The 27,565-nt window shown below is 57.2% G+C and overlaps 2 protein-coding genes across 7 annotated transcripts; one reads left to right on the top strand and one right to left on the bottom strand.

Moving 5' to 3' along the window:
* The first annotated feature begins 79 nt into the window (after window positions 1-79).
* On the top strand, window positions 80-15,354 carry EPHA1 (EPH receptor A1). 4 transcript variants are annotated; one of them, XM_033863399.2, is made up of 18 exons: window positions 80-233; window positions 1,265-1,332; window positions 5,563-5,844; window positions 6,837-7,245; window positions 7,699-7,854; window positions 8,447-8,521; window positions 8,646-8,773; window positions 9,037-9,187; window positions 9,709-9,805; window positions 10,037-10,104; window positions 10,937-11,062; window positions 11,928-12,113; window positions 12,274-12,335; window positions 12,455-12,661; window positions 12,841-12,990; window positions 13,237-13,430; window positions 14,781-14,936; window positions 15,020-15,354. In XM_033863399.2, exons 1-18 carry the CDS (start codon window positions 152-154, stop codon window positions 15,096-15,098), a joined length of 2,676 nt encoding a protein of 891 aa, XP_033719290.1. In that variant the 5' UTR covers window positions 80-151; the 3' UTR covers window positions 15,099-15,354. The 4 variants fall into 4 exon arrangements, with proteins under 4 accessions (XP_033719290.1, XP_033719286.1, XP_033719289.1 ...); XM_033863395.2 differs by having other exon boundaries at window positions 8,177-8,521; XM_033863398.2 differs by having other exon boundaries at window positions 215-233; window positions 5,499-5,844; window positions 8,177-8,521.
* Window positions 15,355-15,431: 77 nt separating this feature from the next.
* ZYX (zyxin) lies at window positions 15,432-25,040 on the bottom strand. Of its 3 annotated transcripts, XM_033863401.2 has the most exons (11): window positions 24,900-25,040; window positions 24,688-24,800; window positions 23,821-24,034; window positions 23,138-23,337; window positions 22,895-22,987; window positions 22,255-22,779; window positions 18,148-18,268; window positions 17,833-18,002; window positions 17,507-17,685; window positions 16,605-16,725; window positions 15,432-16,009 (listed from the first exon to the last, which is right to left on the bottom strand). In XM_033863401.2, the coding sequence occupies exons 3-11, from the start codon at window positions 24,020-24,022 to the stop codon at window positions 15,905-15,907; spliced, it is 1,716 nt and encodes a 571-aa protein (XP_033719292.1). In that variant the 5' UTR covers window positions 24,023-24,034; window positions 24,688-24,800; window positions 24,900-25,040; the 3' UTR covers window positions 15,432-15,904. The 3 variants fall into 3 exon arrangements, with proteins under 3 accessions (XP_033719292.1, XP_033719291.1, XP_033719293.1); XM_033863400.2 differs by lacking the exons at window positions 24,688-24,800; window positions 24,900-25,040 and adding an exon at window positions 24,165-24,422; XM_033863402.2 differs by lacking the exons at window positions 22,895-22,987; window positions 24,688-24,800; window positions 24,900-25,040 and adding an exon at window positions 24,165-24,425.
* Between the last annotated feature and the right edge of the window lie 2,525 nt (window positions 25,041-27,565).

Here is a 27,565-nt window from a genome sequence, read left to right as displayed (position 1 = left end):
TGTCCCTTTAAGAAGGTGATCCAGGTGAGGCCTGGACTCCGCCCCGGGCTCTGGCCCCGCCCCCCGCCCCTGTCCGGCCGGCCCCGCTCGCCCAGTCCTCGCACCCAGGCCCAGCCGTCCGGGCCTCGGTCCCAGATCCCGACCCCGTGCCATGGAGCGGCGCTGGCCCCTGGGGCTCGGGCTGCTGCTGCTTCTCTGCGCCCCGCCGCCCCCGGGGGCGCGCGCCATGGAAGGTACCGACCCCCGCCCCGCCCCTCCCCCTCCTCCTGGAGTCGGCATTCCTGAGGAGGCCCTCTCCAAGAGCCCCTCTCCAGCGCTCTTGTTTTGCCCGGCTGCCAGGCGATCGACTGGCCAGGCCAGTCTTTGGTCTTTAACCCCAAACAGCTGCTTTCCCGGGTCAGTCACCCCCGCCCCTGCTGGCCAGCAGTTTTCTCCTGGGGGTGGGGAGTGAGTTTCTGGCGGAAGCAGCGTCCAGACCTCCTACCCCAGCAATGGTGAGGACCCCTCATTCCCAGGCAGCCCCGGCCTCAGGCGCCCAACCCAGAGATCTGAACCCTCTGAAGTCAGAAATGGAAGTCGCTTTATGCCAACCTAGGCTGGGGGACAGAGGGACCTGCCGCTGGGGGATGGGTTAGGACTCGGGAGGCAGGGGCTCCGGAAGGCAGGGGTCAAGCCTTCCATGTGGACACTTGCATGCTCTCTGACCCTACTACCCCCGCTTCCTGGACTCTCCGCTGTGTCTCTACCCCCGGTCCACACCCCCAATCAGGGGCAAGGCAGGCCCTTTGCCAGGGGGAGGGAGCCCCTGCACCCAGGACCCCCCTCCCAAGTCCCCTGTCCACACCCAGCCCACTCATGACCCCCAGAGGCTGAGCTCCTCTCTCGCCCATCCGCCCTTCCAGTTCTGCGGCTGATGGGTCCCCCAGGCTGCACCAGCCTCGCCGAGTGAGAGGCTGCCCGTCCTCTCTGGGGCTGCTCTTCCTAACGCTTCCTGCGTTGACTTTGGTCAAAGGTCCAGCGCTCCAACCCTTGCCCCACTCTGCTTTCCTCCCTTCACACTCGGGAGAAAGACAGACTAATCATCGTAGCCCTTCACTCCTCCTTCCTGGGCCGGTTTCCTCCCCTAAATCTCAGGAACTCACAGCTGTTAACGGGATGCTGAAGGCTTGGGGCTGGGGGGGCCCAGGAAGAGGAATGTGGGTTGCACGTGTGCGGGGGGCCTTCTCCCCCAGAGATGACAGGCTCCCTTTCTCTCCACCTTCAGTCACGCTGATGGATACTAGCAAAGCACAGGGAGAGCTGGGCTGGCTGCTGGATCCCCCAGAGGATGGGGTAAGTGTCAGGGGAGGGAAGGACCTAGGGTGGCTCAAGGCTGAAGGCCAGTGTGAAATGGGCCGGTGAGGTGGGTGGAGGAACGTAGAAAAGAGCAGGAAAAACTGGAAGTGTCTCCTCTGGGAGGGGGAGGGGAGGGGAGGTGAATCAGAGCCTCCTGAATGTGTGGAGCCTTGGGGGGGGGGGGGTGTCAGGCTTCACCCCCTGGGGACCGATTCAAAGCCTGGCTCCTCCTCTCCCTGTCCCAGCGAGGGAGGGCTGAATACTTGTGAGGACCTGGGGGAAGATGAGAGTGACACCTCCTGGGAAGAGAATGGACCATCCCTGGGATGGTTGAGAGCTGAGACCCAAGCATAGAAGAGTGTCCTCAATCTGGGGTCCGTCCATCCCAGTGGAGTTGCATAGACAGGTTTCAGGGCGTCTGGGAGCCCCATAAAAGAGTATTCGAAGTTGTGTGGCTGTATGTGGACTTTTTTGTTTTTTTCTGGAAAAGAGAGCCAGAGTTTTCAACAAATTCTTCAAAGGGTCTTTGACTCTCCCAGAGTTAAAAGCTGCCCCATTAGAGGTCCCTCAGCCCTTGACACCTCCCCTGCCTTCCCCAGCCCAGGCACACCATGCGTTTCAAGCCCCTTCCCTCCTTGGATATTCCAAAGACCCAGTGAGCAGAGGTAGGATCTTGTGAGTCCCATAGAGCACCTTTCTGTCACTCAGCAGAGCTGGCCCTGGAAACACCGGAGCCTCCGCAGGTGCTGCAGCCTCCAGGACTCTGGCCTCAGGCCTCTTCCCTCTGGTCCTAGACCCTGTCCTCTGGGGGTTCCCTTTTCTCTTTCCTACTCCAGGAGGAATCCAGCCTGTATTTCTGGGGTTGGGGTTACTTGCTTTCTTTCCCTCGGAGTCCCAGGGCCCTGGCTCCACTCTCGGCTCTCCCACGGAGTGGCCTGTCATTAGAATGAATAGACTAAACCATAATGTATCCCACAGGAGGGGCTGCTCAGAACATCCTGGATTAGGCCAGCTCTGACAGGCACCTTGTCTCATAAAGCAGCTGATCACTCCACAGTGAGGGCTGCAGGTCCGTCTGCTGGCTCCCACAGGCCTCCCCTGCCACCCCACCCACATAGCTCTTCCCTAATTGGGCTGCAGTGGAAGCAAGGCCCCTTTTGCAGCTCAGGCTCAGCAGCTTTGTACTAGGAAGGCGAGGAGACAGCAGCAGTCACATTCCCACTGTCTGCCTTGTCCCCCCCTCCCCCTCCCCATCTTTTCAAAACACACACACACACATTCAGATTCACGCTCCCCAGAATGTATCTATGTAGCAACCAGAGCCGTAAGTGAAAGGATCCTTGTTGCTGATCCTGGGCAGCTGCTTCTCCCCCATCTGTCACTGCTGGAACTGGGGGAGGCGAGTCATAGCTGGGAACATCTGCTGCCCCTGGTCCAGCTGCAGCCCTGGTGGTCTAGCTAATGAGCTGCGCATGAAACCCCCACCACCTTTCCACCTGACCTTCACCCCAAGCCTTCCACTCCAGCTTCCCCGTCCCAGCTTCTTCCTAAGAAGAGGCTCTAGGTGCCTTCTATCACTGCAGCCTGGACACCCCTTGTCTGATCTTTGAACTCCCTAACGTAGTACAAAAATACGTGCCTCACAGCAACATATACTTCTGCCCCTGCCCCCATGCCACCCCAGACTTTAGTTAAGGGTGCTTTTTCTCGCCTTTTCCCAAAGCTGCGAGTAGCAATGAAAACCCTTGGGAAAGTGAACTTTCTATGGGCCTCAGTCTTTTCTTTATAAAATAAGGGGGTTGCAACCAAAATATCAATGGAATATTTTATAGAATTTGAGAGCTTCTTAAGTTCATCTGGCAGAGAATATACTTAAGAATGTCTGAGAATTCTTTTGAAAAAAGAAGAAGAATGAAATAGGAAACTTGTCCTACCAGATATCAGAACGTACCATACACTACATCAATTATAATTAAAACATTTGGCATTGCACGAGAATATTCAGGTCAATGGAACAGAATAGAAAGTCCCCAAACAAACCCGCATATTAGAGATTTTAGTATGTGATAACACTGGAATTGCAAATCAATGTGGAAAGTATAGAGTAGTCAATAAACTGACAATTTGGTGTCCATAATTTTTTTTTTAAAAAAGGAAGAAGGTCAAGTTATATCTTCACACTCTACAGACAACAAAATTAATTCTAGGAAGATTAAAGTCTAAACCTAAAAACCAAACCTAAAAGAATGTTAGGAGAAATATAGAAGATCTTTATAAGTTTGGGATGGGAGAGCTTCCCAAGCAAAATACACAACACAAAAAGGAAAGAAGATAAATGGTATTATGTAAAAATTTTTAAAGTATGTCAACATCACAGACATCATTAGCAAAATTAAATGGCATGACGGAGAAAATATATGAAATATGCATTTCGAGCAAATGATTAATGTCTATAATGTAAAAAAAAAAAAAGATCCAAATGAACACTCAGAAGATAGCAGTAGAATATCAGGCAAAGTTATAAATACATAACTGCATAAAAATACAAATAGATAATGAACAAAAGAGAAACGCACAACCTCCTCCTCAAAGAAAGGTACATTAAAATGGCCAGAAGCTGTTCTGTCCATAAGATTGCCAAAAGTAAAAAGCTCATTAATATCCCCTGTTGATGAGGTTTTGAGAAAATGCGCCCTCCTGCATTGTGAAAGTGTAAATTGATAAAGCCTTTGTGGAGGACAGTCTGGCAGTATCTTCTGATAAAATTTGTACTATATTTACCCTTTGATACAGCAGGTCTATAGAAATCGTACAGGAATCTACATGTTTACTTAAAAAGTAAACAATCACTAGAAGTTACTTAAATGTCCAACAATAGATGAATGATTAAATAAATTATGGTACATCCGTACGGTGGGATACTAGTTTATGGATTGCTAAAAAAATTCGGTAGAGCCATATACTCTTGTGGACATCTTTCAAAGACTTTTTATTCGTTAAAAAAAAAAAAGTTATAGAAGAACACGTATATTTTTTAAAATTATGTTAAAAACACACGCACACGAAAAAAAATTCAAATGTTTCTCTAGAGGCACTGAAAATGATCTGGAAAGTTTTACTCCAAGTTGTTAAGAATGGGTGGATGGATGGGAGGACTTTCACTTCTTGTTATATGTAAGTTTTTGTTCTTTGACTTTTTGTAATAAGCACATAGAGGCATAATGATTAAGAGCATAAACTCTGGAACTTAGAGTGTCTGGGTGCACCTCCCAGCTCCTCCTCTTAATAGCTGGTGCCTTGGGCAATGTGTCCTTTAACCTCACTGTGACTCAGTTTCCTCATCGAAAGTGCTTAGAATAGTGACTGGCCCATGGTAAGCGCTACGTTAGTGCTGACCGTTATTATTATTAAGATTAAATGTAAAAGAAGTTAAGGATGGTCTGGATGGTATCTAGGGGTCCAACCAACTCTTTCCGTTGTTGATTTTTAAAATTTTTTTATTTATTTTTATTTATTTACTTATTTTTTGCGGTACGTGGGCCTCTCACTGTTGTGGCCTCTCCCGTTGCGGAGCACAGGCTCCGGACATGCAGGCTCAGCGGCCATGGCTCACGGGCCCAGCCGCTCCGCGGCACGTGGGATCCTCCCAGACCGGGGCACGAACGCGCGTCCCCTGCAACGGCAGGCGGACTCTCAACCACTGCGCCACCAGGGAAGCCCCCGTTGTTGCTTTTGATAGTGGCTGTAACTGGAAGGAATTTTGTAGAGAGTGAGATTCCCTCCTACAGAAGAGTTTTATGCTTGTTCTCACCCTCCAAAGGTCAGAGGCCTTAATATTAAACGCAGTCTCCTCGTCTCTGAACAAATAGGCAGAAAGTTTTTGTGCATGAGCTTTTGCTACAAAAATCTGCCTTTGGGGTACCTGACAGCCCTGCTGAGGGTAAAAATGGTGTTCATATTCTTGCAGTTGGAGGGGCTCATTGAAGGGTCCAGAGCTGGCCAGGGTTGTCAAGCGGGTGTTGTCTTGCCCATGCTATATCCGAAGAAGTCTCCGACCCTAAACATTTAACCTACTATCCTGGGGCCGTGGGGTGGGGAGAGGGCAGGACAAGTAGCGTGAACCTGGGCATCTCTGACACCAGCTTCCTCGCCATCCATTCTAGAAATTGAGCATTTGGGGAACAGGTGATGATGGCTTGGAGGCTGACGCTCGTTTTCCTCTCACAGTGGAGTGAGGTGCAGCAGATACTGAACGGGACACCACTGTACATGTACCAGGACTGCCCAGTGCAAGAAAGCAGAGACACTGACCACTGGCTTCGCTCCAATTGGATCTACCGGGGGGAGGAAGCCTCGCGTGTCCACGTGGAGCTGCAGTTCACTGTGCGGGACTGCAAGAGTTTCCCTGGGGAAGCTGAGCCTCTGGGCTGCAAAGAGACCTTCAACCTCCTGTACATGGAGAGTGACCAGGATGTGGGCATTCAGCTCCGGCGGCCCCTGTTCCAGAAGGTGCTTCTACCCCTCGGGGCCATTTCAGCCCTGACACTGATCCTTGCCCCACTCCCTTCCATGACCCCACTCCACTCAGAAAAAGAGAAGGTGGCAGAAACAGGAAGAGAGCGTAGGCGTGGAATAGTGGAAAGAATGTGGGACTAGAAACCAGAAGGTCTGGATTTGAGCACCTTTTCAGCTGCGTCCTGACGTGGGGCGTGTCACTTAACCTCTCTGGGCTGTTTTTCCTTGTCTTAAAGGAGTGATAATAATATTTTATTATTAATAGTATGACTGTCAGCCTCATCTACTCCAGAGGCTTTTACAAGCATCCACTGAGATAAGAGCAGGGCATGGTGGAGGCAGGGGAGAGGTATTTGGACTTTTCCCGTCCATGCTCACTACATTCGTGTGTGACACACGCCCATAAGTATCCCTAGAGTTGTGTAGGAAGACAGTTCTCTGCAGGCTACTTTTTAATCCCTTCCCTCTCTTTCCTACTCAAGAAAACATACTGGAATGCAAAAGAGAAGGGAACATATTATTATAGGACGGACTCTCATTTTTTTCCAAAGAGCAGCTGTTGTGAAGTTTGTTATTAGTCATAAATGAATGATGACACACTTTATAACTGATCACCTCGTTGGCACTGAGGTTGGGAACACCTTTGAAGAGTGGAAATTATCTGGGCTGTAGCATCCCACAGCTGGGCTCCAATCCCAGCCCCACCATGTAGTAGCTGTATCGTCTTGTTCGAGGTCTTCAACTTCTCTTAGCCTTAGTTTCTTTATCTGTCAAATGAGGAAGGTGATGCATCCCACCTTGTAGGATTATTGCACGGACTCGACAGTGTAATGCACGTAAAAATGCTTGGCTCGGTAGCTCCCGTGTAATCAGCCCTCTGTTTATGCCCGTGTAAACTGCAAAGTATTAAGCAAACAGTCGTTTCTGTTACGTGGGAAGGAAGCACGACTCTGCCATTTTTCCCTCTTCCCCACCCTTCTTCCCAGGTAACCACAGTGGCTGCAGACCAGAGCTTCACCATCCGAGACCTTGCGTCTGGAGCCGCGAAACTGAACGTGGAGCGCTGCTCCTTGGGCCACCTGACCCGCCGAGGCCTCTACCTCGCTTTCCACAACCCGGGTGCCTGTGTGGCCCTGGTGTCTGTCCGGGTCTTCTACCAGCGCTGCCCTGAGACTGTGCACGGCTTGGCCCAATTCCCCGACACTCTCCCTGGACCAGGCGGGTTGGCCGAAGTGGCAGGGACCTGCTTGCCCCACGCCCACGTCACCCCTGGACCCTCGGGTGTACCCCGCATGCACTGCAGCCCCGACGGCCAGTGGTTGGTGCCAGTGGGGCGGTGCCACTGTGAGCCTGGCTACGAGGAAGGCGGCAGCGGCGGTGTCGAGGGCTGCCTCGGTAAGGAGACTCAAGAGGTGGTAAGAACTTGGAGGGACCACTCGGGGGAGGGTCTACCGGGTGCCAAGGGAAGGAAGGAAGCCGACGCTCCATCTCAGTTTTTTTGTTTTTTTTTTTGCGGTACGCGGGCCTCTCACTGCTGTGGCCTCTCCCGTTGCGGAGCACAGGCTCCGGACGCGCAGGCGCAGCGGCCATGGGTCACGGGCCCAGCCGCTCCGCGGCATGTGGGATCTTCCTGGACCGGGGCACGAACCCGTGCCCCCTGCATCGGCAGGCGGACTCTCAACCACTGTGCCACCAGGGAAGCCCATCTCAGTGATTTTTAAACGGAGTGTCCCAAGGCCCTAGGGAGACACACGCGGGGGTGTTCCCAGCACAAGCGATTTGCGGGAGGGGTGTGATTCTCCCAGTAAAACACTGGACAACCTTGGCTCTGTGTCATTCTCTCTCCAGCCTGCCCGAAAGGCTCCTACAGGGCGGACGTGGACACACCCAGTTGTCTCAAGTGCCCCCAACACAGCACATCCGAGTCTGAAGGGGCCACCGTGTGCACCTGCGAGAGCGGGCACTACCGCGTTCCTGGGGAGGGCCCCGCCAAAGCATGCACGCGTGAGTCCGGGGCCGGGACCTGGCCGCCCGTGACGAGGTGCAGGACCTTGGCTAAACCTGTGTTGGGGTCCGAACTTTCCAGAGCCTATCAGATATCGGGGACCATCCAAGGTGCCGGCCACTTAAAGGCCCCAAACACGCACCACTGCTCTCCCTGGAGGAACGCAGAGATGCGGTTAAGCTACCTTTTCCCCACTAGGAATCGAATCTCCGGGCAAAGGCCGCGGAGGACTTGGAGAATCGGGGTTGGGAGAAGGCTAGGGGCCAGCAGCTCCGGTGAGGGCCGTGCTGCTTCCTACTGATGGCCTGTCTTCTCCCACAGGCCCCCCCTCAGTCCCCCGAAACCTGAGCTTCTCTATTTCGGGGACTCAGCTCTCCCTGCGCTGGGAGCCCCCAGTAGACCTGGGGGGACGCGAGGATGTCAGATACGATGTGGGGTGTTCTCAGTGTCGGGAAGCAGCGCCGGACGGGGAGCCCTGCCAGCCCTGCGGGGAAAGCGTGCGCTTCTCCCCGGGGCCCAGCGGGCTCACCACGGCCGCCGTGTGCGTGGATGGCCTCGAGCCCGACGCCAACTACACCTTTAACGTTGAAGCCCAGAACGGAGTGTCGGAGCTGGGTACCTCCAAGCCCGCCAGCGCCTCACTCAGCATCAGCATGGGGCGTGCAGGTGAGGGGTCTGGGGGGCCAGCAGGGCCTGGAGGAGGCCAGAGGGCATAGGACCCCAGGAACACACTGACCAGCAGGAAGCAAGGAGAGGCTTCTTAAGTGATTTCCTCCCTCTGGACTCGTAGTGACCCTGTCAGGCTTGTCCCTGAGGCTGGTGAAGAAGGCGCCACGGCAGCTGGAGCTGACCTGGGCGGCGTCCCGGCCTCGCAGCCCCGGGGGGAACCTCAGCTACGAGCTGCACGTGCTGAACCAGGTGAGCTCACGGCGGAGCACCTCCAGCGTTCCTCTCCTGGGGCGCCGGATGGGAGAAAGCTTCCCGCAGTGAACCGTGTGGCTTTCTCAGGACAGAGCCCTCTGAGGAGCCCTACCCCGATCACTCCGCAGCCCACCCCAATCACTCCGCAGCCCACCCCGATCACTCCGCAGCCCACCCCTCCCACGTGTTCCCAGGGCTGCCCTTCTCCTCCACCAGGTCTGGTTTGGCGCGGCCCAGGTAACACGAGTCCCCATCCACAGGATGAAGAACGGTACCAGATGGTTCTAGAGCCCCGGGTCTTGCTGACTGAACTGCAGCCAGACACCACGTACACCGTCAGAGTCCGGATGATGACCCCTCTGGGCCCTGGCCCCTTCTCCCCTGACCATGAGTTTCGGACCAGCCCACCAGGTGGGTGGGTTACTCCGTGTTCTGTCCCAAACACACATACGACTGTCATCCCCCTGAGGTTTCTCAGACCCTGTTCCAGTCAGTGATCTTCCTTCCTCGTCCACGCACACACACACACACGCACACGCACACACGCGCACACACGCACGCAGGCACACACACACGTAGACGCTGCCTGGGCGGATGGCCCCGTGCAGTCACACCACACCTCCTCCTCAGACGCACATTCTGATGCCTATACCGCCAGCCAGCATCCTGTCCCATCTCCTAACCCCTCAGGTTAGTGTCCATTGACAGACAGAGCAGGTTGGTGCTCCCTGGGTGGGGCCCTTTCCGCGGGCTCTCTCACCCACGCTCACACCCATCTCCCTGGTTGGGGAATGCACACCCAAAGCCACCGAGAGACCGCCTCACACACACACACACACACACACACACACACACCCCGTGTGCCCTGCCAGCCTCCATCATCCCTGGGGGCTCTGAGCACCTCCAGACTTCTTCACCCCACGTGCCTATAGTTTCCAGGGTCGTGACTGGAGGAGAGATCGTGGCCATCATCTTTGGGCTGCTGCTGGGTGTAGCTCTGCTTCTCGGAATGCTTGTCTTCCGTTCCAGGTGCTGTTCCTGCCCCCCCACCCCACCCCCTGCTTCCACCACCCTGGGTCCCTTTGCCCTGGCAGAAGCTGCTGAATGCTGCCCAGCAGCCCTCCCACCCCTAGTACCAAAGTGTCCCCGCACCACCCGCTCCCCACCCCCTGCCGTTTCTGGGGAAATCTCAGCTGCAGCACGTCTGGGCCCCGGAGGTGGTCCTGGGCCCCTGAAAAACCTGGTCCCCAACCCTCACAGGAAAGCTCAGCGGCGACGGCACCAGAGGCGGCAGAGGCAGCGTGATTGTGTCGCTGATGGGGACAGAGGTGAGTCAGGAGCACCTGTGTGTGCACACGTGTGTGTGTTGGGAGGCACCACTGGGACGGGACCAAGGGACCCACATTTGCTAGGACAACTCTGGGGGCACAGGTGGGCTCTCTCGTCCCCAGGGCTCTTGTGTTTTGCTACTTAATTAACTTTGGTTAATTAACTTCGTACTGACAGTCCCCCGGAGGCTCTGTGCAATCGCCCGTTAGCTGTTGGTGCCACTGCACCGGCACCCGGGCTCCGGGCAAGCCTTCCTCATCCTCCCTGGCTGGGTCTGTGGGCTGAGGCTGGCTGGGAGGGTGACTGCCCGCAGGCTCCCTGAAGCCCTCCCAGGCATGTGGGCTTCCTGCTGGTCACCTCTTAGGTGCCCCACAAAAGGGGGAGTCTAGGGGCCGTCCAAGTAACAGAGCGGGAGCGAGGCTTGTCTGGAATGCGAACGAGCTGTGAGTGACCGAGCTGTGAGTGACCGGAGGGAGTGACCGGAGGAGTATGGTGAGCAGCGGGGGGGAGGGAGGCGAGGAATTAGGGTCAATGAGCCATGGGACGATTGGGTAACTTGAGGCTGTGAACACTTTCGGGTCTGGGTTCCGGGCCCCAGCTCTGGGCCCTGGATGGTGAGGACACACGAGCTTTGCATGTAGACGGCAGGAGGAATGACTGCGCTATGCAGACGTCGTTGCTGAGGATAGAGACTGTCTTTCACTTCAGCCAGGACAGGACTCCTCGGGGAACAGAAGAATGAGCACCGGGGTCTGCCGGCCCCTCCCTCCCCCTCCCCCCAGTACTCCTGAGCCCTGGAGTTGGGCTGAGCCCTCTCTGTTCTCCCCGCAGAGGACAAGCTGTGGCTGAAGCCTTACGTGGACCTCCAGGCATATGAGGACCCTGCCCAGGGAGCCCTGGACTTCACCCAGGAGCTCAACCCGGCCTGGCTGGTTGTGGACACCGTCATAGGGGAAGGTGAGCCCTGTGGTCCCCTCTGCCTGTGTGGCAGCGCAGAGCGGCCAGCAGGCCCCTTCCTTCCGGCCCTTCCCAGTGGAGCCCAGCCGGCCTCTCCTCTGGCCCAAGAGCTCCCAGATGAGTTTCCTCCCTGCTCTACCCCGTGTCCTGCAACCACTGTGTTCATGTTTTAACCCCCTTATCAGGTGTCCTGGAGCAGCTCCCGCCTCCTGCACCATCTGCTTTTGTGGTTATGGAATTTCTGATAAAGAGCGTTAAACACATCATCTTTGTCAGGAGAGGGGGTCGCTGTGCCCAGGCTCAGGCTGTTCTCAGATGGTTCCCAAACATGGGAGGGACTCAGAGCCTCCCTAGCCCCACATTCCACCCCACCAGGGGCCCAGTGTCCTTGGGCTGCCCCGATCCCTTGGGTCACCAGGGAAAATGGATCTGAACAGAGAACAAAGCTCAGCAGTGTCTTTGCCGATTGTGTGGCCAAGTGACCGGAGGAGCTTGCGGAAGAGAGGCGGCAGTGGTCAGCCTCCCCGGCCACTTGTGTACTGGCCCTGACCAGCCTGCCCTTCGCGAACAGAACCTAGCCCCACTGCATGACCCCCACTCACCCAGCACCTCCTGAGTATCAGGGCTCTGCTAGCTGGGGAGACAGTGCTGAACAGTTTGCAAAGCTGCACTCCTGTTCCAGACTCCCGGCCCCTGGCCCTGGGAAGTACAGCCAAGCCCTTGTCTCAGGGAGGAAGGTACACCATGTTTCTGATCCTCTGGTCCAGAGAAGAAAAGGGAACTGGAGGACTGGAGATATCGCTGCCTCTCCCCCTGGGGAGCCTGACCATGCATCTGGCCATGACCCTGTTTTCTTTCCACCCAGGAGAGTTTGGGGAGGTATATCGAGGGTCCCTGAGAACCCCCAGCCAGGGTTCCAAGACTGTGGCCATTAAGACCTTGAAAGACACATCTCCCGATGGCCAGTGGTGGAACTTCCTTCGAGAGGCAACTATCATGGGCCAGTTCAACCACCCGCACATTCTGCACCTGGAAGGCGTTGTCACAAAGAGTACGACGAGGGGTGGTGTCCAAGAGCGTGCGGGGAGGGAGTGGTAGAGGAGGGGTGAGGCCACCGGAAGTGGAGGGAGACATGCTGTCAGAGGCAGGAAGTGTGGTTCTGGGTGGAGACGGGGTGGAGGCTGCCGTGTGATGTGTGCTTTGTGTCTCAGGAAAGCCCATCATGATCATCACGGAGTTTATGCAGAACGGAGCCCTGGATGCCTTCCTGAGGGTAAGGAGGGCGGAGGACCAGCTTGGAAGGGGGATGAGCCACGGAGCCCTGGGCATTGGCTCTGGGTCCAGGAAGAGGAGACCCAGCCCATCCCCTCACTTGCCCACTCCCTGCTGCAGGAACGGGAGGACCAGCTGGTCCCTGGGCAGCTGGTGGCCATGCTGCAGGGCATAGCATCTGGCATGAACTACCTCAGTGACCACAGTTATGTCCACCGGGACCTGGCCGCCAGGAACATCTTGGTGAGTCAGAACCTGTGCTGCAAGGTGTCTGACTTTGGCCTGACCCGCCTCCTGGACAACTTTGACGGCACCTATGAAACCCAGGTTAGAGCCTTGTACTAATCACATACACACACACACACACACACACACACACACACACACGCCGTACATACGGTCAGTGTGTGCACAGTACATGATGCATGCTCACGTGGACACAATAACTTCCCATGCCCTTCTGTGCCCTGAAACACATCAGCCTTCTGCCCCACGTGCCCTATTAGGGAGGGAAGATCCCCATCCGTTGGACCGCCCCCGAAGCCATTGCCCACCGGATCTTCACCGCAGCCAGCGACGTGTGGAGCTTTGGAATCGTGATGTGGGAGGTGCTCAGCTTTGGGGACAAGCCCTACGGGGAGATGAGCAATCAGGAGGTGAGCCCAGGTGTTTCCCTGCCCAAATCCTCCACGGCCCTTTCCTGCCAATGGCCTCATTTCTTCTTTCTGACCCACAGTCTGTCTGCATTCCTATCCACTCTCGTCCCCTTCACCTCATGCCCTGTTGTCTTGACTATGGCCATCCTGGTCAGGGGGTCTAGAGGCTCCACTACGATGATCTCGTGTGAACAGAGCTTCCTCGTGGCCTGCCGGGTTAGCTTCTTACCCTCTTCCTCGCTGCAGGTAATGAAGAGCATCGAGGATGGGTACCGGCTGCCCCCGCCCGTGGACTGCCCTGCCCGCCTCTATGAACTCATGAAGGACTGCTGGGCCTATGACTGTGCCCATCGGCCCCCCTTCCACCAGCTGAAGGCACAGCTGGAGCATCTGCATGCCAACCCCCACTCCCTGCGAACCATTGCCAACTTCGATCCCAGGTAACCACCCCGGGGAGGGCAGATCTAGGAGAACGGAAACGGACATTAGGCCACATCCACCGAGCGCTGGGCCTGTGGAGCTCCCAACAGAGTCAGGCATAGGAGGCAGCCCCAAATCTGCACCTTTGGGAAGACAGCGCTCTGATGGAGGAGATGCAGTGTCTCGCCCTCGAGAGCTCTGGTTTGATGGAAGATGGGAAGCAAACACGCTAAGATGCAAAGTACATATAAGAGCTACCAACCTGATACCCGCTCCAGTGAGCTTGGCCACTTAGAATGGGGTGGGGAAGACAGAGAAACCAACAGGAGGCAGACGGGGGGTGCGCGTCGTGACTGAGAAAGGGCAACCTTGTGGGATCTGGGAAGGCGCCCAGATGCCGTAGCCATCAAGGGTTGGGGAACTGAGGGCATGCCAATTGCAAATAGCGCAGGGTGCAGAGAAGTCTGGACTTTATCCTGAGCCTAGAGAACTACTGACCAATGTTTTAAAACTGTCCATGGGAGGGACATGATCATTGTGTTTTACCAAAAACATTGCCAGAATATGGAGAATCAACTGTTTGCGGGGGGGGGGTAAGATGGGAGAGACGGGCAAGGCTTCAAATGCTTTATCGGGTAAAGCAGCCCTGGCGTGCTGGCCTCTGTATGAAACCACCATATATAACCTTGTTTCTGGGAGAAAATGTGCTCCGAGTTCCAACTTTTGGAACTATCTTTTGGAGCACAACTCCCTTATCCACTGGAGACCGCATGTGCTAATCTTTCTGGAATGCTGGATATTTTCCCCCAGCAGATTTACTTTACTAATGGTTTCTGGCTCTGGCTGGCTTTAGGACAGGAACACTCATTGTATTGTCGGTGTCAGAGAGCAAGAATAACAGCCAGGGTTGGAGGTGGCGAGCAGGGGGCTGCTCCCAGAACTCGGGGGGCCACCCTGAAAAAAGCCGAGACCACGCTGGCCTTCCAGGGCCTCTGCTCACCTCGTCTCCCTGCTTCCTCTCAGCTGGGATAGTCGATACTTCATGTCTTTATTGGCCCCCATCGGTTGCCCAAAGCTGGCCACTGCAGTGCACGTGGGCTGGTGGTACCTTCCGTTTGGACCTGCGAGGCTGCCGCTTGCCCCAGGTCTGTCAGCGCAGCGGGACTGTCAGCCTGCCCGTTGCTGTTGCCAGGAAACCGGCCAGGAAGTGGGTTCACTGACAATGGCCGGGCTAATCCACAAAGTCTAGATAATCTCTGTGCTCAGACAGCCAACTTGAATGCTGCCTGCAGATGCACAGAGGCAGAGCCCCGGGTTCAGGAAAGCCCTGCATCCCCCTGCATGGGACTGAGGCAGCCCATGTCCCACAGGGTGACCCTTCGCTTGCCCAGCTTGAGTGGCTCAGATGGGATCCCCTACCGGAGCGTGGCTGAATGGCTGGAGTCCATCCGAATGAAACGCTACATCCTGCACTTCCACTCCGCCGGGCTGGACACCATGCAGTGTGTGCTGGATCTGACGGCCGAGTGAGGACCCTGGGGGCCCGGGCGGGGGACGCCTGCTGGGGCTTGAGGCCCAAGACTCACCGATTCCCCCTCCTTGCCCACAGGGACCTGGCGCAGATGGGGATCACACAGCCCGCACACCAGAAGCGCATTCTCTGCAGTATTCAGGGGTTCAAGGACTGAGCCTTCCCCTCACCCACCCTGTCCTCAGGGAGCACGGAGGGACCCTCGACCTGTAGGACTTTGGTGCCGCTGCTGTCCACCCTTCCCTGAGGAACTGCCTCTGGAGCCAGGAAGCCTATTGTTTTAAAAAGGCTGGGGTGGGGGGGCGGGTAGAAGTAAAAAGATAATTGTGGGAGCTGGGGGAGGGTTTAATATATATTATATACATATACATATATATTTTTGTAAATAAACAGAAGCTGAATTTTCAACTTTACCCCAGGGTTTTTATCCCTCTCTCTCCTCCATCTCACCCTCAAGGGCTGTAGGCACAAAAGAGTCAACTGCTAAGAATTCTGGAAAACACCTTTTATTTGTAGCTGTAGCCACAACCTGGCAGCACAGGGGTGGGTGGGAACGTCCAGGCTGGTGAGCCCAGCCCAGCCTCCCAGCAGGTCAGGGCGTTTCCTGGCCCTCAGCAAGCAGAGTAAGAGGCTGCTCGAGGGCCAGCTGAGGGCATCGGTGCAGCAGTGAAAGCAGCAGCGCTCAGTCTGGTGCCCCCTCAGGTGGGGTACCTAGACGATGGTGGGTGGTCCCTGCAGGATCGGGGAGGACTGGACCCCAGGGCTGGGACTCTGCAGCCCTAGGCCATGTTGGGTGGGGCCCTGGATCAGGGCACAAGGGATACTGGGGTGGGGTCCGGCATGGAGGGAGGGGCTCGACATCAAAAATTAACTGTGGGGAGGGTGAAGGGGGGAGGTGTTCTCATTGTGGGTGGTCTGCTAATGGGGAATGGATTTGCAGTCAAGAAGGGAGCCAGTCCTCACTCAGGTCTGGGCTCTGGTGGTGTGGCATTTCCGGCAGAGCACGTGGCCATCCAAGGGGAAGCAGCCGTTGTCGTCCGCCTCGATGGACAGTGGCTTCCCACAGTCCTGGGAGAAGGAAAAAGAGTGCACTGGCGGGGAGGCCCCCTAAGCACCCCACCTCCCCTCTTTAAATTAGGAAGGCCGGATGCTTCATGGCTCAGCCATGCCCTCATTGTCTGTGTCCCCCAGATCACAGCCGCCTCCACTCCTATCCCCGCCTCCATCACCACACTTTCACTGTTGTCCCCTAGGACTCTCCCCAGGAGGACGGGCAGTGGGTAGAGCCGCTTCCGAGGCGCCCGCCCCAATAAAGGATGTGCGGCCTCTCCCACCTGTCTCACCTCTATTCTGACTCTCCTTTAACCTCACTGAGACCCCCAGCCCTACCAAAACAAAACAACACGCTTCCCTCCCATCGTTCCGTCCCCTTTCTTAGTTTATCGGCAACTCAGTGACCTCACACCTGTGGGACCAGAGGACCCACACCCTGCAGTCCTGGAGTGACGGGGAAGCATCTCTGCTGGGTGGGCGTGGATGCCGTCTCTGTCGACCCTCAAAATTGCAGCACTGATTTACTCCAGCGCCCGGTGCTGTCCATCGCTCAGTTGGTGAGCAGCGTCCCACCACCTCCCATCCCCAGGGGGCCGGGGTGATGGCCGACCTCACACTTGTAGCACTTCATATGGAAGTTCTTGTCCAGAGCGACCACACGCACGGTCTCCTCTCGGCCAGGCTCGGGCATGATGGGCTCTGTGCAGACGGAGCACCTGGGGGCATACTGCCTGCGGGGCAGAGAGCCGGGTGCGAGTCAGAATGGGGGCGAGGGGCACCGGCGCTGCCCCCAAGAGTGCAGGGAAATGAAATGGCAGACTGGTCCTTACCTCCTGCCACACCCACCCTGCCGCTCCTGCAGAAAGCACCCCATACCTGGGACCCCACACCTGGAACCCTGCCCCTCGCCTACCCCGCACCACGTGGCTGCCTCTGCCCAACTGCTGAGGGGCACAGAGGGGTGTGACGTGCTGGCCACCCAAGGTGGAGCCCCGAAACGTACACCTCCCACACACTCAGAGGTGGGAATCCGAGTCTGCAGCGTCCCTGCTCCCGCCCTTTAGCTACGTCACGGGATCCTGCCAGTGGCCTGAGCAAGTCGCCACCTTGTAAACACCGTTTCTAAGGGGAAACCCGAGTTCCAAACAGCTGATCTCCAAAGGAACTTTCAGAATCCAGCCTGTGTGCGAGGTGAAGTCACTGCAGCACACAGTGCTGAATGCAAGACCACACCCAACATAAAGAGCTGGGCCGGGGGAAGGGGACGAGCCGGGGGAAGGGGACGGGCCGGGGGAAGGGAACGAGCCAGCTGCAAGGCTCGCCATCCAGGCCAAAGGCCGCCGGACAGCTCAGTCCAAAAGAACTGGTGTCTGCTGTCTACAGACAGGACGTGGGGACAGAAAGCAAGTCCAGGCGTTTGGAGCCGTCTTGGGGTCAGGGGGCAGCCTGGCTCCCAGAAATATGGGAGCTGGCGCCCAGAGAAGAGCCCGGCGGGGGGCGGAGGATCCCCACCTGTGGTAGTCGGGGACGCAGTGGGGCCGGCTGGCCGGGTCCACGATGAAGGCCGTGCCCTCGAGGGGGCAGGCGCAGACGACACAGGTGAAGCACTGCGGGTGGTAGGCCCTGCCCGTGGCCCTCAGCATGCGGTCAGTGATGGGCTGCCCGCAGGCGCTGCACTTCTCCAGGGTGTCCTGAGGAGGCAGCAGCAGGAGGCTGGCCGGGAGCCGGCACCCACGGGCCGGCTGCCAGGGCACGGCTGCCCCACGCTCGCCCCCCACCCCACCCCCACCCCCACCCCGGGCTGAGCCCCGGGGGTCCCCAGCCCGACCCTGACTCACAGTATAGCAGCCCTCACAGTACGGCGCCCCCTCCAGGCTGTAGAACTGCTGTCCCTGCAGCCGCTGCTCACACTGATGGCAGGTAAAGCAGGCGATGTGGAACAGCTGCCCCAGAGCGCGCACCGCGGGTTGAGCACGTGCCAGGGGCTGGTGACACCGGCCACAGGACTCTGGGAAAGCCGCAGAGACGGAAGTGAATGGGACGAAGGGCGTGAAGCTTGCAGGGGCTGAGCTGGCCTGGGCAGGGAGTGGAACCACAGACAGCGGAAAGCACGGGAACGGAGGAGATGTCCCTGCGGGCGGGCGGGGGCTCACCGCTGGCGGCCACGTTCTGCCTCTGAGGATGCTCCATGTCCTGCATCAGCTGCTGCGTCAGCTGCTCCAGCTCCTCTACCTCTTTCAGAGTCAAGGCTCCTGGGGCCCCAGAGGAGCGCACCTGCAAGCCCAACACTTTCCTCACACTCTCTGACGGGTCATGCCCTCCAGGGACCCGCCCCAGCGGCCTTACCCACTTCCTTCCAAAAAGGACCAGCTCCCCTCCCATTTCCCAGATACTCAAGTTGGCTGGACCCAAAAGGCTGCTCGTCCTCCCTCCCCAAGGCCCAGCACCACACAAGGAAGGGGAAGAGGACGAGACTTCCACCCGCTTTGCCCGGAGCCCCTGGGCAGTCACAGGCAGGCCAGAAGGACGGAGCGGACGCAGGCCACGCACACAGCAGCGCAGGTCACCGAAGCACTGAACACACCAGGCCACGCGTCAACTCCACAGAGCATGCTGGGACATGGCCCCCGTGAAGAGACCGGCACGCGAGGGCGTGTGCACCCACACGCGCGCACACACCTACCCGTCCCGCCGGCTGCCGAGCAGCCCCTGTCAGCGTGAGGATACAACACAGGCGGGAGTCAGGTTAAACCGCAGGGCTGTCTGCAGGAGCCCAGCCCGCAGCTCCCACGAAGAGGTCCTGGGGTCCCTCCTTAGAGGGGGTCCCTCCCCAGTAGGCCTCAGAGAAGGGCCACTCTCTAGGCCAGCCTAGCCCTCCTGTTAGGGGATCCTGAGACAGCTGGAGACTGGGGGTGGGGGTGAGGTTAGGGGGGCAGTGCCAGGAACCCTGAGATCTCCCGGGAGGAGGCGCTGCAGGGGCTGTCCGGCCTGTAGCAGCATTTCCAGGACATGGTCCCACGGGAATGCTGGGTGGGTCTCCATTACTAAGTCCACCCGGGACCGAGGCCCCCGATACTGAATGCTCTACCTGCCCATGCCTTCACCCCCCTAACACCCGGAACTCAAAGCCTCCCAGCCCCCTCCTCCCGTGGCCACCTTCCCCTCAGCCCTGGCTCTACCACCCTCACACCTGTCTGCGTGGAGAGTTGCATCCGCCCGGGGAAGCACAGATCCATCGATGCTCCGGCTCTCAGCCATTTGCCCCGCGGACTCCTGCTACCTCCTGCCTGTAGCTGACTGTGTAAGTCCCCTGTAAGCCCCCGCTTCTATGTAAGCTTCCCCTTTTCCTCTCCCGGTCATCCCTTCTCGGGGACAGACAAAGAGGACACAGCCAGCCCTTTCTCTCTGGTGCCACTTAAATGCCTCTTCCATTCTTTGGAAATATGAACCATTCAAGCATCAGCCCTCCTTGGGTACCCACGCTCCCCCACGACACACCAGTCTGGCCACTGTTTTCCCTCTCTGCCTGCGAGCACCGGTGTCCCAGCTTCAACATGCATGGCACTCAGACCTCTGCAACTCCAACAGCTCCCAACGTCCCTCCAGCTCAGGCACCTTCCACCATGGGACACCCTGGACCTGAGATTTCTTGGTCTCTGCCTCCAAGACCCTGGGCGTGACCTCCCAACCATCACCTCCTCCCCCTTTTCCCATCCACATCTACTGAACGAACCTGCTCAGAAAGGCTTTGGTTCCTCTGCCTCGCAACCCTCTCCACGCGCCTTCTACATCCAGCCATTCTGGCTTGCCTCCCCTGAAGCCCAGCCCCTCAACAATCGACTCCTACAAGGCTCTCGTGGCCACTCTTGCCACCTTCAGCCACCACCACTTATCTGATCCAATCTCAACCCTGGGTCACGCCACCATCCGCTTCCTGCTTCTGCCTCCCAACTGCAGAAAGTAGGTGGAGAGATCCCTGAATGCTGCAGAGGGAGTTCACCAAACACGGCAGCGCCCTCCGGCCCTCCAGCCTCAGCTCGGCTGTCTGGTATCTGGCTCCTATGGGTTCCCAGTCGCCTTCCCCATGGCAGCTGTTCCAAACCCTTGCATCTCCTCCAGCCCCCAACTGCGTCGTCGCGCCCTGGCTCTCACGGATGACCTCACCTCCTACGTGAGCGAGGAACTGGGAGCTGGCCGGCTCGAGCTCCCTCTCGCTCCTCTCTGCCCAAGACTGCGGCCACACAGTCCAGGGTCTCTGGGCTGGGAAAGCCCTGGGGGCGGGGCGGTCACCAGCAGCGCTCTGCTCCCCGCTCTCAGGCAGAAGAACCCCTCTTCCACGGGCTTCTTCCCCCTGGTTCCCCCCCCCCCCCACACACACACACGCCTTCCCCTCCCTGCCAACCTCTGAGAACAGGCCACTCTATCTCCGGCCTTATTTTAGTCATCATGCTTCTCAGACCCCCACTGAAGAGCTCCTCGGCCATCATCCTCTTCTCTGAGATGCCACCCTGATCTGTGACTCTCCTCCTCCTGCCATTCTTCCCCCTGGTCCAAGGTTCTTCCCAGGGACCCGGCCCCTCCTGTGTAAGTGTCCCCGGGCCTTCAGTATCACCACATACAACCAACGCACATATGCGCACCTCAAGCCCAGGCCCTCTCCTGCCACCCATCCCCCATTGCTAACTGAATGACAGTTCCAGCTGAAAGAAGGTCCTCCTGGAACCTGTTGCTCAACATGCTGACAGCTGGACCCACCTCTTCCGGTCCACACCATTTCCCCTTCTGGACTTCTCTATTTTGTCAGCAACACTGTCATTCCCCAAAACACCAGGGCTTTTTTTTTTAACCCCTCCCCCTCCTCTGGCAACTGTGTCAGTTACTGAGCCTGGAGGCTCTTCCTCCTCTCCGGGCCTTATTTTTCATTTCCACTAATGTTACTGCCGCCCAGGAGTGAATCCCCACACGTCGCTGACCTCCTGCGTCTAGGCCACACCTCTGCTGGAAAAACTTTTCCAAAAGCACGGCTGTCACCAGACCTCCCCACCCAGACACACACCACCTCAAAAATCATTACTGCCTCTCCAGGACCCACAGGCTCCCTGGGTGCGCTATTTCATCTCCTTCCCACTAAGCGCCCTCCCACCTCTCTAAGCATGGCTCTGTAATTTCCCCACAGGGACCTTCCACTTTCTATCCTCCAGACACCCCTGGTGCATCTGTGCCCTTGAGTTTTGTTCATGCTGCTCCCACCCGAATGCCTGTCCCTCTCCTCTCTGGATTCTTAAGTCCCACCAGCCTTCGAGGCACAGTAGCACCATGATGCCTCTTCCTAACTTCCCAGCCTCAACAGTGGCTCCCTGTGTGGAGTTCCTGTAACGTAGGATTCTGCACAACTCATTGGCACTTAGCATCTCTTCCTACCCTGTGCCTGTACACACACAGACATCCATGCGGTCAGTTAACTCCGTGGCTGGCTGGACTAGATAGATGACTGGCAGGGTCCCTTCAACCCAGAAGATCAGCCTCCTGAACTGGAAGGCAGGAATGGTCAGGCAGGAGTGATAACTGTTCTGCGCTGGGCGTTCCTGTGCTGGATACAGACCCACAGCACTTTCCACACTGTAGCTCACTTAACCTTCCCAACCATCGTAAGGATGGATAGTGAACTGAGGCTCAAAGTTCACCTAACTTGCCTGGGGTCTTGGGAGCCACAATTCTATTCCAGGTCCACTGACGCCCTCGGGCTCAACCTCTTTGCCATCTCTTCCCTCCCGAGTACAGAGCACAGTGCCTGGCACTGAGCAGAAGCTGGCTGGCTCAGCCAGTGTTTACCAGTGGCTCTTATCACCAGATGGGCCCTCAGGCAGTGAAAGCACTCAGAGGAGCAGAGATTAACTCAAGACTCCAAGAAGGGGGAAGATCTGAAGTTGGACTGCTGATGATCTCATCCCTCCTCTTCAACTTTCTGGGGCAGGGCGCAAGGGAAGGTCGACCAAATCCTCCTCCTAACTCAGAGCCTGTGTGCTCCCCCTGACTCCCAGTCGGGCCCCACCCAGCCCCAGACCCTGCCAGGCTCTCCTCCAGAAGCGCTTTCTCTTGCCATTGTCCCACCATTCCAACCGCAGAGGCTGAAAACTCCTATCCCACCACCCCACATCCACCCCACTTTCCAGGACCACCTCCCTCCTCATTCTCGGGCTCCTGGCTTAGCCATGCCCCCAGCCCCCTGGTGTCAGCCTGGTCTTCCCACCCTCCCTCACCTGGTTTTGGTTTTGAGCCGGTGGGGGCACTGCGTGCTGCTTCTCCTGCACTTGGGGCTTCTCCTTCTGCTGAGCATAGGTGAAGCTGGGGGGCTGAGGGGAGCCTGTGCCAGTGGAAGAGGGAGCTTCAGGGGGCCCCAACTTCTGAGTGGGCTGTGACCCGGGTCCACCTGGAGCTCCAGCGCTGAACTTGGAAGCCACAGGAGTAAACTTGGGAGTCACTGGAGAAAACTTAGGAGTTGGAGATGGGGCAGGGGGACCTCGGGGCTGGGTGTTAGCCAAAGGCACAGGCTGCGGCTGGGGCTGGACATGCATCTGGACCTGAGGCTGGGCCTGGGCCTGGGCCTGGGGCTGGGACTGCACGTGAATATGTGTCTGGCTCTGAGGCTGAGCCTGCGACAGAGGCTGGGAGCTAGCAGGGGACTTCCAGGGAGGCAGGGGAGCTGTGCCCCCAGTTGCAGGCTTAGAACTGGACTTGGAAACGAATGGAGTGGTGACCGGTGGGAGTACATATCCAGATGACACCTGCAAGGGAAGGCAGAGGGGAGAGAGGAGTGCCTTAGAGAGGCTTCTGCCCTCCATAACTCCATCCCCATGCCCTTCCTCCCTGCCCTGCCTTTCCTACTCTCCTGCCCCTTACCCGGGCTTTGAAGGGATCATTCTTGGTCATGTCATCCAGCAATGAAGACAGAGAGTCGATCTCCAGATCAATACTGCTCACCTTCTCCCTGGGCTAGAGGGTCAGGGGTCAGAGCACCCATCCCAGTTCTCCACTGCCACCCCACCCCCCATGAGGGCAGAGATGCGGGGAGGTCAGCGGAGAGGATCCTCCTCTCCTTTCCTTGGGGTGTCCACTGTAGCTGCCTCTCCCAGGCCTCCATACCTGTGGTGGGAGCTGTATGGGGGCCTCAGGCCCTCCCTCCTCCACTAGCGGAGGCGGTGGGGAAGGGAAGATCTCCTCCTCCAAAGGCGCAGGGGGAAACGGTTCCTCGATCGGGGGAGGGGGAGGGGGGAAGGCACCTCCCAGAGCGCCCTCGGCGTCGTCGGCCTCCCCAAGCACAGGAGGAGGCGGTAAGGGAAAGTCTGGTGTTGGAAGGAGAGAGAGGACAGTCAGCAGGGACCCCTCTACGCTTCCTTCAAGTTCCCTTCCTTGAAGTAGCAGCTCTAACCCCCAACCCAATAACTCTCTCGAGGGTCCTGGAGCGTACGGGAAGTTAACGGGGTGGGGGGCTGGGCGCAGGACGCCCTGGGAGCACTGGGTCAGGAAAGGCCGGGGCTCAGCCGAGGAGTGGTACATCTCCCATTACACTTCGGAAAACGGACCCAGAGGGGAAGATTCGTGCCCCACATTCCCGCCTCCCACCCCTAGGCGGGGGACCTGGAACAGTCCCAGGAGCCCTGGCCCCCAGCCATGAGCTCCACGATGAGGTAAGAACATCTGCTCGGGACTCGGTGGCTGCGCCCAGCCCCCTCCGCTGCGACCTCTCCAGACATCCCCAAATTCCCGAAACCACTCCCCCCAGGCCGGCGCCCGCCGAGGTCCAGCCCCCAAGCTCGACCACATACCTTCCGGGGGCGGCGGGGGAATCTCGCCCACGCGGCCCATCTGTGCGCGTTGGGCCCCAGCGGCCGAGGAAGGCTCGCCGTCCCCGGGCCGGAAAGGATTCACTTTGGGCTTTGGGGCCACCACCGGGCCGAACTTCTTCTGCGGGGCGTAAAAAACTGGAGCCGAGACGGAGATCGCGCGAGGCGGGCGGGGGGCCGCCATGGCCAGGCCGTGCTGCGGGGGGTGGGTGGCCGGGTTACGCAGCGCCGAGCCGGGCAGAGGACCCCCTCGCCGGCCCGGCTCCCCTCTGCTCCCCCGTCTCCCGACCCCGTGGGCGGCCGCGGAGCGGCTCCCCGCGCCTCACCGCGGGTCGGAGCGTGCGCGCCGCGTCTCGGGTGGCCGCCTCGCAGCCGGGTCCGCGGACTCTGCGTCCCGGTCCCGAGCCGCCTCCAGCCCGGCGGGGAGGGACGCGGGAAGAGGGAGGGAGGGAGAGGGCGGGGAGAGAGCGGCGCCGAGACCATACAAGGAGCGGCCCGGGGAGGGGGCGGGGAGAGGCGGGGAGGGCGGACGGGGCAGGAAACTCCCCCAGGAAGGGGCCCTGATCCTGCCCCGGGGCCGGAGGCTTCAGCAAGGTCCTCCCGCCCCCGCCACCCCCCCCCGCCCCCGCCGCCCCGGCCGGGCACGGACCGCCCCTCCCCAAACACAGGCCTCTGATGTCATTTCCTGACTTGACCCCCTCCACACTCCCGCGGGTGCCCGAGATCTGACTCACTGTCCCCACTCCGGGCTACGCCGGCGGAGGTCGGGCGGGGGCCCCAGAGGTGCCCAAGCAGCCCGGTGGCGCCTCCGCCCCGGCCCAGCCCCCTCCTCTCCGGGCCTGCAGTTACCTGCCTCCGCCACCTCCAGCGGCTCCTCCGCCTTCCCAGCCAGCGGCCAGCCCCGCGCCCCAAATCCCCTCCGGGTCAGCCCAGACAGGCGGGACTGGGATGGAACTGGGCTCCTAGGTGGACGGGGATGGTGAGTGGGGGGCGTCCTCCCCGCCCACGGCCCCCTAGGCCCTCTGTGCCCTGGGGCAGGGGTGGGCGGTGTGGGCACGAACCTCAAGGATCCTTTGGGGGATCCTAACCAAATCCTGGGCAGCTACTTAAGGCTTCGAGGAATTCGCATCACCCGCGACCCGCCTGCGGATCGGTTAAACATTGCAGGAGGGAGAGTCGCGGCGGGTGGGGCCGGGCAATGAAGGTGGGAGGGCGGGGCGGAGGCGAGCGCGGCCAGCGCGCTTGGGGCGGGGGAGAACCGACGTGGGCGCGGGCTGCAAGTCTGCGCCCGTCCTTTTTCGCCCACCGTGACCCACCCCTCGAGGAGGCGGTGCGCGGCCGGGCGGCCCTCGGGGGATTCGGAGACTGCGCTCGGTGGAGCCCCCCATTGGTCCGACCGGATTCCTCAGCCTTCTTGTGTCCTAGGTCACAGGAAAGGGACAAACCTGGGTTCGTTCTTTCTTTCTCTTGTCTTTTTTTTAATTGAACATGGAAACTTACCGAATTGCCTCCTGAATCCTTCCACACTCACTACCTACAAACTATGAATTCACATGGCCTTTTGGCTTGTAAGTCCAGCGTATCACCCTCAGACGCTTCCTTTTCTCTCACTGTACTGCCAGACTGCACTGCCATCTAAGGCAGTCCCCTCGTGCACACTCTACTCAGTGTTTCCTTCCAAATTGGCTACACCCTACGGTCAACGAGCATCTGTGCTACGCTCTAGAGATTGTCCAGACTCACTCCTTACATTTCCCATGAGAAAACAGGCTGGGAACTTAAGAGGTGGGCCCAGGGTCACGCCCAGTAAGCTGCAGGATCTAGACTAGAACTGTGTCTCTTTGAGGGCTCTGATGTCAGAGCTCATTCCTCTCCACCCTGGTGTCAGGTGAAGCAACCCTGGGTACAGGAGAGCAACGTGAGGCAGCCGGAGTGCCCAAACTAAGGGACAAGTCTCTTTGTTCTCTCCACATCATTTTCTCCATGGATAAAAGAGTGATGATATTTAATCCACGTACCTTATTGAATTATATAAAGAAATAAATGCAATATCATATCTGAAAATGCTGTGTAATACCCAGTATTATTATTCAATTCGCAGTTCTGACAGGTTAACCTAAGGCCATTTTCCCCATATGTCCCCTTCCAGGTTTCCAGGCACGTCTCTCATGGGCCCTGGTTTATGCATGCCATCTCCTTCCTTCAACTTGATCAAATATTTAATCACACCTAAGACTACCTCTTTGTCTCCTTCTCAGACCCCACTGATCTTTCTTTTCTCTGGTGTCTTATTGCCTTTGTCACCGGTATTTCTCACAGCCACAAGCATGTGTAGCCATGTGTAACATAAAGCATGCAGTGCAGACCTTCTCTGACACGTATAAGCTGGTCCTGGGCCTGTCCCTGTGAAGATCTGCTAGAAATTCGATACTAGATTTCCTGTGAGACCAAAAGTCTCATCGCCAATCCTTCAAAACATACCCACTTAGGAAAGTTAGGAAGATGGTTTCCAGAAAGCATCACAACAGTAAAAGCCATCTGCCCTCTCAATGTCTCCTTAAGGAATGTGCATGTGCAAAATATAGTATATTTAATTGTTAGGCAGCTGAACCTATTTATAAATCAAGAATAGACGAGTGCATAGGCAAGCGCAGTTTGACTGACAACTAAGAGCATTCGGGACGCAGAATGCTATTCGGGAAGCTAAGAGTTTTAAGCCAGGCATTCTAAATACAGGTAGAAACACACAGAGTGTCCCAGAAGGACAGATTCACTAGGCCAGGATGTCTCAAGTGGAGTTGCAAGGTCAATGCTTTTAAAATGCACACGACCAAAATAAATTAATTAATTTAATTAAGTGCACACAATGAATAAGAGCAGTCCTGATGATTTTTAGTTATTTTTCTTTTTTTTGTTTTTTGTTTTTTTGTTTTTTTTTTTAGTTATTTTTCTTAAGTAAGCAATTCTAATTGATCTCCTCAGGTAGTGTGTGTAAAGTGTAGTGCATAAGTACACGTTCTGCCTAATCGTTTCCAACAGCTTGAGGCCAGACAAGAGAGAGGAAGAAAATGGGCAGTGACCTTTGCTACTTAAAACATCTCTACACACCTCCAAGGATTTATATCCACCAGGTGCCAGAAAGTCTTCTTCAAGGGCGCACAACATAAAGTAAGAAGTTAGAAAGTAGTAAAGAAAAAGAAGAAAGAAAAAAAAAGGAAGGAACAAGGGCAATGGCAAAAAAAAAAATTCTGAAATGAGAAGAGGGATGCGATCACGAGGTTCTTTCCATATGCTGGCTGCAGACGGACTGAGGGTCAATTATGTGCCAGGTGCTGTGCTAGGCACACAAACAACAGCAAGGACAGCAACCACCGTAACAACCACAACAATAACAGCACGCACTTAGATAAAGCTCAGCATGGGGTGCTAAGCACAATACCTATTACCCCACTTAATCTTCACAATAAACCTGTGAGGAATGTACATTATTATCCCATTTTTCAGTTAAGAAAACTGAGGCCAACTGGGTGTTAGATTTTCCACCTCCTAAACTGCAGAAAGTTTCTTGCAATGCAAGTATTTTATTATTTGAATACAGCCCTGCCCCCTACTTACGTCCTTGCAGTGCATCACTTGCTCCCTCAGGAGCCCCCGCTGGTGCATCTACAGCCTCTTCAGGTCAGCCTCCAACTCCATCCCCCACTTTAAGTCCTTGGGCCACCATTTT

The sequence above is a fragment of the Tursiops truncatus genome, chromosome 9, assembly GCF_011762595.2.
Source record: "Tursiops truncatus isolate mTurTru1 chromosome 9, mTurTru1.mat.Y, whole genome shotgun sequence".
Taxonomy (NCBI): domain Eukaryota; kingdom Metazoa; phylum Chordata; class Mammalia; order Artiodactyla; family Delphinidae; genus Tursiops; species Tursiops truncatus.
This window is presented reverse-complemented; position numbering and strand designations above follow the sequence as displayed.